The sequence below is a fragment of the Leucopleurus acutus genome, assembly GCF_964270905.1.
Source record: "Leucopleurus acutus genome assembly, chromosome: 9".
Classification (NCBI taxonomy): Eukaryota; Metazoa; Chordata; class Mammalia; order Artiodactyla; family Delphinidae; genus Leucopleurus; species Leucopleurus acutus.
Window position 1 is genome coordinate 22,734,552 of NC_139144.1, and position 11,618 is coordinate 22,746,169.

The 11,618-nt window shown below is 40.6% G+C and overlaps 1 protein-coding gene across 1 annotated transcript in view; it reads left to right on the plus strand.

Moving 5' to 3' along the window:
• RELN (reelin) overlaps positions 1-11,618 on the plus strand; it is a 511,249-nt gene that overhangs the window by 412,246 nt on the left and 87,385 nt on the right. Inside the window, exons 29-31 of the mRNA XM_082846929.1 lie at positions 4,400-4,557; positions 5,772-5,979; positions 7,661-7,737. Of these exons, the coding sequence (XP_082703055.1) occupies positions 4,400-4,557; positions 5,772-5,979; positions 7,661-7,737 (443 nt within the window). The remainder of the gene's footprint in view (positions 1-4,399; positions 4,558-5,771; positions 5,980-7,660; positions 7,738-11,618) is intronic.

The following is an 11,618-nucleotide window of genomic DNA, read 5'->3' on the forward strand; positions in this document are numbered from 1 at the left end:
AAGTTTCCTTGATTGAGATAATTCTGCTCCCTACGAGTGGCTCCCTAATCTGTTGTTCTTCTCAGCTGTTGGTTCTACCCTCTAGGCTTCATCTTCTGAGACATCTGTCCATAAGAACATATCTGTGTTTGCAGCTAAATAGCCCTTTCATCCTGCTTTCTGCCCATTTCAAGCTAGGTATGTAAAGTACAGCCCTTGTAATTCTCTCCTCCACCACTGCCTGCCTCTTCCCCACGCTTTTCTGAAACTGTGGCCCAACCACATCTCTTCCAAATAGACAAGTGCAGCATGCCATGACGCTGGAGTGCACCAAGGGCTGCATCTTTGCTGCAGTGACTAGGAGACCAGGATGCTGGAAGACATCACTGTGAAAGTAGCCAATAGAATCAGGAACCAAGGAACACACCTCTGGTGCAATACTCCAGAGCCAGATAATACAAAGTTGAATCTGAAACTGCAGTTTGTTTGACGCTGAGTGGAAACACCAGGTTGGTAAAGCCACATCTGAGAAATAAAAAAAGGTTGTCCTTAACATCACAAAGTGAGCCGAAATTTTGAGGCTCCCAATTTATCAATATTTTCTTGGACCTCAGCTTTTGGAGGAAGAAATCTTGTTCATTAGCATCTGGCTTCGTGGTTCATTTGAATACCGTCCAGCTTGCTGGTGGATGGCATTTGTGATGGAGAGCTCTCTGCTACAGAATAGTAAACATGTTTCTACTTCAACCCAAGTAAATGAGCTGTTGTTGTTTCTTCTGCAATATGTTAAACTCAGATATCTCCAAATGCAGTGTTGGAAAGCTGAGAATTCTAAGTGTGAAAATTGTTAAAGTTTGGACCTATTTTGCCGCAAGGCAACATGCTTGTAATAGTTACTAAAACATTGCTCTTTGACGAATATTTCGAAGCTGATTTTCTCAAAGGAGCAGTTTGTGCTCATGTTAAGTCTCTTGGTTCTTGCCTACAGAGGAGAGACACTGGTGGTGGTAAATATGTGCTGGTACATCCCTCCTGACTGTCTCCCCAACCACACAGCATGCCCCTCAGCCTGCTCTAGGCTCCCTGTGCAGAATGCAAGAAGTCGATGTCTCTGGAAAGGGCTAGAAACACCGTTGCTTACTATGCTGCAGAATGTCTCCTCCACCACCACCTATCACAGGACAAGCAGGTGCACACGCACCTTCCTGGTTTGAGAGGCAGATGCAACACCCCTCTGAAGTGTGGTGGTCGAAGGGAGAGGGGTAGAAACTGGTTCTCCTGGTCACTCAGGCATCCTTTGAACAAAGGTGGCAGTTGGGGAAGAGAACAAAGAGAGAGAGAGTCTTACCTTTTATTTCTTCCTTATCTAGAACATGCAGGACAAAGGGGAAGTTTTGTTCAATGATATGAATAGTCGAATTGCACTCTGTTTTATTTCTAGTTAAATTACATAAGATTAAATTCTGTCTTTTCCTCAATCATCACGTCCTATAACACCTTCCCAGAGCTTCCTGACTGTCAGGTCAAAGACCTCTAAGACTCATGCTCTCCTGGCTCTGTGTCCTTCTTAATGGTGATAGTTATCAGAGTTGCACGTTTACATTTCTTTGTGCAGGGGTTTGATTAAATGTGTCTTCTCATTCGACTGTGGGCATCGTAAAGGTAGGAACCATGCAGGAATTCTGCTCCCCATCATGTGCCCAGCCCTGGCACCGCCTGGCATGTTATAGGCACTTGTAAATGCTGGTTGAATGAAGAATAAGGTGATCACCAGCAACAGGTGATTAGCTAATTGAAGACACCTCCCTTTCTAAAATGTTTTCCAAAATAAATTCAGTGCTGCTCAGCAAGAAATCATTGTTCTGCATTCTGCTGTGTCTCCTTGAAAAGATATGAATAGCACATGTACACATGTGCACACACACATTCATAATATTAATCATTTTAAAGCTACATCTCCTCTATTTAAAAAAAAAAGATTAACTATGTGGAATCTAGACATGCTATTAGCTAACTTCGGCCTACTTATTTCCTCCCTTCTTCCGATGGTCTATGATTATGTTTTTCTGTAAATTCCTTACTAGTTCTTCCTCTTCTTCAGGCAGCCCTAAGGTTGCTAAATTACTTGTGCTCATTTCCAAGCTTGTGCTCCTAAGAGAACAGAAAAGCAGTAGGCATCAGGAACCAGGCATAACTTGGAGAAATGGAGATAAAGCAAAGCTTGCTTATGTCATGATCAGTGAAACCTTTGTTGCTTTGATTTGTACCTTCCAACTAAAAGCCAACTAACAAAGATTAAAAGAAGGAAAAGGTGCCATCTCTTGCCCCTTCACTCTGAAATATGGGCTTCCAGCTAGGACTCTCAGCTATAATTCACCATGTCCTGGATACCCTATTAATCAAATGGTTAGTCATTTTGCTTTTTGAAAACTTTATTTAAATATGGATGCCTTAATACTGAGCTCCTGAAGTCTCTTGCCGTCTCAAGTATCTAACAGCCTACTCTGTTTCTTGGGTCTATAGCAGCCTTAGAATCTACAAACAAGGGTGCCTCATCTCTCTGGCCAGACCAGACCTTGATTATTTTATTTTTATAATGACAACTACAGGACCCCAAGAATCAGAGATGAGTCAAAGGGCTTTATTTACCCTTCACTCCCTATCGAATTACCAAAGCTTCTAGAATTCTACCTACAGTTGGGATTCTTCAACTTTCTGAATGCTTCTGGGGCTCAGTCTGAACTTGCTTCTTCCATGAAACAGAACAGTTGATAGAGAGATGCCCTCATCTTGCCCAGGTGAGAGAGCCTAGGTGAAGAAAAGAAATTATTCTTACCCCTTTTTTCACTTTCCATGTGGTGGAAATCATAGATCCATGTTTCTCTGGGTTCTATTTATATTATAGAAACGTAAAAGAAAAGGCAAGTATGACTTCTAATTAAAGAAGACTTCTATCAGGGAATTGGTATGTTTTCCTCTTTTATCATAGATATGCAGCTTGTCTTCTAGAAGGGGCATAGAGGGCTTACCATTTTCTTACAAGCAGTTGGCAAAAGATGCTGTTCATCAATTCCATTTATTTCCTTTGAAAGGAAAAATATCTTCACAGGCTAAATAATGTTACAACTTTATTGGGAGGAATTTTCCCAAAGCCCATCAGTTTTTTCTTTTCCTTTCTGTTTTTGCTCTGTTTTTCTAATCTTCAATTCAATTGTCTTTTTGCCTTAAAAAATAAGACCAATATATTTTGAATTATTTCCAAAGTAAATAAAAGATGTGTTCACCTTCCTCTTGACACAATGAAGAATGTGTTAAGACTTGCATTAGTTAAAACCTAGAAAACAACATCGTTGGTTACATTTGCAAATTTGCTAAAAGTAGGTAACTTAAAATAATGAAAAAAAGCCAGGGTTATGATTCAGTGTTGCCAAATTACCAAAGCTATTTGAAGAGCCAGAAAGAAATGCATTCTGATACTGCTGTATTATTTTCACAATAATAGAGGGGAAAAGGAACCTTTGTCTACAGTTATCTTTGACAATATTCATTAATCTTTAAGATTCTTTATTCTTGTTTACTAAGAAACTGAATTCACTCAAAAGTCTATAAATATTGGCAGCAGAATTAACTCGTATCCAGATAACCTAATCCATCTTCCCTCTTTAATGTTAGTAGAACTGAGAAGGAAGAGGTGTTTTCTTGGTATGAAATTATAGATGTGTGTGGATTTCCATATATTTGAAAAGAAAAGAGATGTGTTGAAGGGATTGGAAAGGTTAGAAAGCAACTGGGACAAGTTTTAGTTTGGCAACCTCACAACTGTTGTGGGGAAAATAGGACTGGGCAGTAGCCCAGGCCACTGGTGTTCCAGGGTTTTGAAGCACTGGGACCAGGTCCCTCGTTTGTTTGTTGGCAGTTACCAGTGTTCATTGGCAGCCCAGCTGGTTGCTAAGAGTTTATAGAATGAGCATCTTGGAGATTTGAAGGTAAGAAGAAGAGGCAACAGGTGGGAATAGAGCTGTCAGTACGAACTGGACTCTGTCCTCCCGGAATCATGAGAATGGCAAATAGCCAGAGTCCTCTTATTTGTCCTAACAAAGACCATTCTGTTTGATGGTTTCAAAGATTCCCAAATAGCCTCTTAAAATGTACAAGCAAAAACCTATATAATATGTTTCTGGCCATCAGAATCTTCTTTATCTGATCTTCCTGATATTGAAACATTTATGCTGAAGAAAAAAATCAAGAAGTTTTGAGAAAGATCTGAGAAACATTGTATGAAGGTTAAGTGACCAATCAAGTGAATGTGACTTCCAAATAAATATTAAATCTCTCTTGAGTTTTTCTGAAACGTTCTGTATTTCAGTGCTTTGCTATGAGATACTGGTACAAGAAACACCTGTGCTGTTTTTCCCAACAGTAAGACCAGATTCCGATGGATCCAAGAGAGCAGCTCACAGAAGAATGTGCCTCCCTTTGGTTTGGATGGCGTGTACATATCAGAGCCTTGTCCCAGTTACTGCAGTGGCCATGGGGACTGCGTTTCAGGGGTGTGTTTCTGCGACCTGGGGTACACCGGTAAGGCTGCAGACATGTCTGATGATTTGTTTGTAAAATATTCGTCTCTAGTTACTGTATTTCATGTCACTTCTTCCAAGGAAATAGATTCTGAGTTTATTCTTCTTTAAGTCCTAATTGTAGGAATTTGTAACCCAGGCAAATGAGGTACTGAGATATTTTGTAGTTTTGAACTGCCTAAGAAGGAAACGCATGACAACACAAATTTCATTCCTAAAGTATATTTATTTAATAGTAATAATAAAAATAATTAACGTCGCTTGAGTCCTCACTTCATGCCAGGCACTATAGTAGGTGTTTTTATTTCACCTCATTTAATTCTAGCAATAAATAACCCTATAGTGTAGTACTGTTATTGTCCCTGTTTACACTTGAGGAAACTGAGACACAGAGAGGTATAGTAACTCTCCCAACGTCACAAAGCTAGGAGCTGCTGGAGCTGGGCTTCAAACCCTGGCAGCCGAGCTCTTAACCACTTGGCTGCCTGTGCTCTTTACGTTGCTTTTATACAAAATGTAATTGTATACATTTAAAGTAAAAATCAACTTATGAAATGATAAACCCAAGACTGCCAAAAGAGAACTTTACAAGAGAAGTATTTTCTGACCACAGTCACCCTTGGATGTTGCTACAAGCAAAATAAAAAGGAAGCTGAGTTTAAAGAGTAAAATTGGAGAAAATATTATAAGCTCCGAAATCTTTTTATAGAATTTTTCCTGGAGGGAACTTCAAAGGATCCTTCCCAGCTTTTCAGTGCTCTGCCCTTCATCTGGTGCGTGACCAAAGACAAACATATGTTGTTGCAGGCCTTCTGTACAGAGTGCTGTCACTTGTGGTTTCAGGGTGTTTCTTTTAAATCTGGGATTAACTCCCCTTATTGATCCACTAATACAAAGAACAAATGAACCAATTTTGTTGTGGACAAAATCTATTTCTCAGTTTACACAAATCCTCTGAGTAACAAGAATCATGGAAATGTGTGGTTCCTGATGTCTCTCTGTTTAAAAATTTAAAATTATAGGAGCAGAATAGTGTTTTTGATGTTAGAAGTGATGGCTGTATTTCAGACAGATGATTGGGAGATTCAAATTTTAATGTGGTTTCTTTCCCCTAACACCTGTGGCAATGCTTCTTTTGCCCATACACTGAATGTAACTTCCAATGTCTCATGATTTTAACAAAACCTCTCTCCTGTGTATTTCTTTTCTCGGAAGCCACACAAGGAACCTGTGTGTCTGTTGTCCCTAACCACAGTGAGATGTTCGATAGGTTTGAGGGGAAGCTCAGCCCATTGTGGTACAAGATAACCGGAGGCCAGATTGGAACAGGCTGTGGAACACTTAACGATGGCAAGTCTCTGTACTTCAGTGGCCCCGGAAAAAGGGAAGCAAGGACCATCCCTCTGGACACCAGGAATATCAGGTGAATAGTTAATTGGTATACTTCTCCATGAACATAGTACTTACCGTGCCATGTGTTCTAACCTACAACACTCTGTTCTGTTATTGAGGGTTTACATAGTAATGTTTCTCTATATAGATTCTGATATATAAAAATAAAGCATAACTTTATAATAAAATAGGCAGTTTCTGCAAAACTTATACTCCAATTCATTAATCAGCATACAGTCATCACCAAGGCCTGTGTGTCTAATATATGTCAGCTTGGTTTTCTAAAGTTCTGTGTTATTATGAAAACTATTTGGTATTAATTTTAATATATGCCAGGAAAAACAAAGAATTTTTTTCAACTTTAAATTCTGTGTCCAAAAATGTCATGACCCCCATTTATCTAAGTTTATTTGTATTCACTTATTGAAAACTGTTCCAGAAATTTAAAATACCTACACTGACACCTACTGGTAAGATAAATAAATGCTTAGTTTTAAGGGCAAATGAAATAGTAGCACACCTAAAATAAAACAGTGCGTTTTTATTTTTAGTCAAACTATTTTAGAATTGGAAGAAAGGAAACCAAAGAAATGTTTGAAACTTTTAGACCTTCTTCTCACTAAAATCTGGGGTTCTGTGTCATAGTTTTTCTGCCTTCAATCTCTTTCCCTTCCTTCTGAGTCCTTGTCACAGAGGTGTGCCTGCCATGTAGGTTGGTTTACTGTGGGCTGAGGCATGGTTTACATCACACTGAGTGAGTGTCAGTTGTGAAAAATTAAACCATCTGAGTCTAAATCAGTAATACAGGTAACTATCTGGCCCTAAACAAATACAGCATTCAACTTTTTTTTTTTTTTTAACAATTTTTGTTGTTGTTGTTGGCTACATTGGGTCTTCGTTGCTGTGTGCGGGCTTTCTCTAGTTGTGGCGAGCAGGGGCTACTCTTCGTTGCGGTGCGCGGGCTTCTCACTGTGGTGGCTTCCCTTGTTGCGGAACACGGGCTGTATGCACACGGGCTTCAGTAGTAACAGCACGCAGGCTCAGTAGTTGTGGCACGTGGGCCCTAGAGCACGCGGGCTTCAGTAGTTGCGGCGCGTGGGCTCAGTATTTGCGGCACCCGGGCTCTAGGGCGCGCGGGCTTCAGTAGTTGTGGCACGCGGGCTCAGTACTTGTGCCTCGCGGGCTGTAGAGCGCAGGCTCAGTAGTTGTGGCGCACAGACTTAGTTGCTCTGCAGCATGTGGGATCTTCCTGGACCAGGGATTGAACCCGTGTCCCCTGCATTGGCAGGCAGATTCTTAACCACTGCACCACCAGGGAGGTCCCAGCATTCAACTTTTTAATGTTAGATTTTTCCTCCTGAGTTTCCAAGGATAGTATCATCTCAATTTAAAGGAATTCCCATTTCAGTGATTTCATTAAATCGTATCAGACTGTCACAATGAAGTAGAATTAAACTGTTTCCTTTTGTTTCAGTAATTATTCCAGAATAAAATTAATGGTCATATTAATTAACTTTTTCAAATGGTTACAGAATTAACTTACTATATAATCTTTGTAGTTTCTGTTTGTCATATGCCCTTCGAATTTAAAAGTAGTACCTAAGAATTATAGGAGTTTTACTTTTTAATGTGTCAAAATACAAAGGGCTAAATCTCTTCTGAGCTCATCTATTTGTAAGTAAACTGAAGTGTTTTGGGATTTTTTCCCCCAGACTCGTTCAGTTTTATATACAAATTGGAAGCAAAACTTCAGGGATTACCTGCATCAAACCACGAGCTAGAAATGAAGGTAAGCTGCTATATTTCCATAGAAATTACAGTTACTACTAGCAAATTAGTTCTTTCTCCTCCCAAAGTTTGGCCGGGATTTTGTAAACTGATACACTACCTTAGATCATTCCTTCTCTTCTCTCCTCCATCAGTGAGTGGGTAACTACATAGAGCCTTGGTCTCTAAGATTCCTCATCCAGATCCTTAAGCCTGTAAACAGGGAAACCTGTTCCTTTATAACTTTACACGGGAGGAAACAAAATTGCAGAGACTTTTACATTCAGCACGGTTTAGGTCTAGGAACTTGTTTGCATAGGGTATTGCTGAATGCGGATCATACTCTGCTTCCCGCCCGTAAGCATCCTGAGGGTACTAGAATCCTTTGGTGGAAGGAGCAGTTCTTGTAGTAATAAACATGAACTTTTACTGAGTACCTACTATATGCAAGGCACTGTACCACGTGTTTTATCTGTTAATGCATTTAATCCTCCCCATACCTCTTTGCCATAGGTACTGTTATTTGTCCTATTTTACACATGTAGAAGCTGAGGCACAGAGAGGTCAAGTAACTTACCCAAGATCATTCAGTCAGTAAGTAGATAAGCAGGGAGTCAAACCACTCATGCTGGCTCTAGAGCCTATGCCTTAACCACCATGCACACTGCCTCTCTCCTTGCCCAGAACTCTATTCTCTCTAGGCATCCATACCATCTTCTGCCTCCATGATTTAGTGCTGAAAGAAATTCATAAGGCTTGAAACATAGATAGATGGCCTTCAGTTGCTCTACAGATATGACGGGATTCCTTAAGGGACCCCGCATATGAGTTGGTTCCTGGTACAAAATCCATGAGCTTCTCAGATAGGTTTTCCTCCAAACATTGATCTCGTAAATAGTATATGAAGAATTTTGCAGCTTCTAAGTTTGTTATTCTCTCAGGCATGACTATGTAAAACATATTGGCTTAAACACTATAGTACCTGTTAGTCAATAGAGCTACCAATAGCTCTGTTCATCAATTCTAAATGTCCTTGGCCATATCATCACTAACTGAAAGCTTCCATGACTTTTTCTAAGTATCTCAGTACTTTTAGTCTAGTAATTATCCAGATACTCTGTTTACTGAAGCAGCAGTCTAGAAACTTATATAGACTATTTTGCATTTCCTAATCTCTTGACAAACATTTATTAAGAATCTGCTCTAAGCTAGACACAGTTCTAGGTGGCACCGATACAGTGTCACTGAAAGACGGATGCATCAGTCATGATGAGCTAGGTTATGCTGCAATAACAAACAACCCTCTAAATCTCTGTGGGTTAAAACAAAAAGGATTTGTCCTTTGTGCTGCATTTTCCTCATGGGTCATCTGAGGTCCTCATTCCAGCACCCAGGATAATGAAACAGCTGCTGGGGAGCTTCTGGATGTTGCCAGCCACATGGCAGAAGGAAAGAGAGTGTGTGGTAAAGGGGACAAGACATGCAGACTACCACATGCCAGCATGGGAAGAACTAGTGGGGCAATGATGAGCATAGCAGACAGAAGCCCTGCCCTTAAGGGAACTTACATTCTAGTAAGAGGAGTCAGAAAACCAACAGTAATGAAAAGAAATAAGCAAGATGTTAGATTGATGGGCTAGACAGAAATAAATAAGCTGATGAGATGGAAAGTAAACTTATGCAGGGGCAGATGCAGATTTCGATAGAATGGTCTGGGAGGGCCCTCGCTGAGGAAGTGACATTTAAATTGAAATCTAAAGGGTGAAAAGGAGCCAGGCACAGGAGGAGCTCAGGGGAGGTCTTCCAGTCAGAAGAAACAGCAAAGGCCACGAGGTGGAAAAGAATTGTGGTATTGGAGGAACAGAAAGAAAGCCAGGTGGCCTGGGGCATGTGAAGGTCGAGGAGTGCTTGGGGGCGAGGGGCAGGGGCCCAGTCAGGCAGGACCTTGCTGGTCAGTGGTAGGGAGGTGGGGTCGGAATCCACTGTCGTCAGGGAAACCAATTGGAGGCTTTTAGGTCAGGTAGTGACGTAACCTGATTTAAGTTTTTACAGGATCACCCTGCAGAAACAATATGTAGTTCAAAGCAAAGGAGTATTTCTAGAGCACATTCTCCGCCCACACAGAGACAGGAGCTTTGAGGGATGCAAAGGTAGATGGGGTCCTGTCCCAAGACATTGCTTGCTGATTGGAGAGGTAGAGCACTTTAATGTTGTCCTTGACCCTTGTAATAAAATTATTATTTAAAAATAGTTTGTGGTTGGCACAGTGTAGCAACTGTGTGCATGTGCGTATGTGCATGACTCTTCTGAAAATTACAAATCCGTACCCCTATTTGTATATGAGAAAAAAAGACCAACTCTGGCCAGAGTACAGTGGGAAGCATGCACTTACTGACCTGAAGCTCTGCTCTATACTTAACCTCTGATTACAAATGCTCTTGTCTGCCCTGTTGGGCTTATTCCCTTAGGATTCCTTTAAGAACACAACTTTTTCTAGATGACTCTGAGCCATTTTCTTGAACTCACTGCTGCCTGTGTAATTTACATCCCACAGGCATTCCTCAGTCTTTTATTGAAAACTGGTTGTTAAAATGTAAATCTGCCTAAATCCTTGAACAAATCTCTTCTAGTGATGAAAGTCACAATTTTTTACATACTCAAGCTGAAGCCTCAATTTACATATTTGGAATTAAAATCAAAATTAGGCTATTTTCAATAAGACTGGGAAGATTGTAGATGAAATTGTAATTTAAAAAGGGAAATGTTTTACGTTCCTTAAACACTCAGTAGATGAGCTAAGATGGCTTGGTGTATTCAGATGGACAGTGTTTAGATGACACAGCTAAAGAGGCTCAGCGATTGATATAAAATATGGATATTGCTGTTTCCCTGTCTTGCATTTCTCCATTCCTTCATACTTATCTGCAAGGCACTTCCTTGTCCTGCAGAATTGGGGCTCTCATCTCTGTAGATCTTGTGGCTGCCTGAAGGTATAAGTGACACTCCAGAAAAAGTTAATGAGGAGAAAGGCAGCAAGAAGAAACCAAATGGAGTATGGACCTCTTGAGCTGTGTTTCTCATATTCCTGTGTACATCTGAATCCTTTAGGAGGCTTTCAAATGCAGATTCTGATTCAGTAGGACTTGGGTGGTATGCTGCGTAACAAATCATTCCAAAACTGAGTGGCCTAAAGTAACATCTGTTATCTTCTAGTTTCTGTGAGTCAGGAATTCAAGAACAGCTTTGCTGGGTGGATCTGGCTCTCATGAGGCTGCGTGCAAGATAAAAGCCAAGACGGTGCAGTCATCTAAAGACTCAACCAGGGCTGGAGGATCTCTTTCCAAGATGCTCACTTACATGGCTATTGGCAAGAGGCCTGTTTCTTTCAGTGGACCTATCCATAGGCTGCTTGAGTGTCCTTACTACCTGTCAGCTGACATTCTTCAGAGAAAGACAACCATGAGAGAGCAGGGAAGAAAGTGCAAGCGCCTTTTATGGGCTACTCTCAGAAGTCACACATTGTCGCTTCTGCGATATTCTATTAGAAGCAAGTTACTGAGTCCAGCCACACTCAAAAAGAGAATTAAGCTTCACTTTTGATGGGAGGAGTGTCAAAGAATTTATGGACATGTAAGAACACCACAGGTAGAGCCAGTTCCCAGGTGATGCAGGCACTGGTCCTTGGACCATACTTTGAGTAGAAGGTGCTAAAGGACCACCCGTGAGATTTTAGTCTTGTGACGCTTCATGTCTTGGTACTGTATCTGCTTTCTAAATAGGTCACCCAGATAACTATCTAAATTATTCATTTTCTCTCCCTCTCTCTCTCTCCCCTATGTTATTAAATATAAACCATATCAAACAAATTAATATCTACAAGAAAAACTATATTTTGAGAAAACA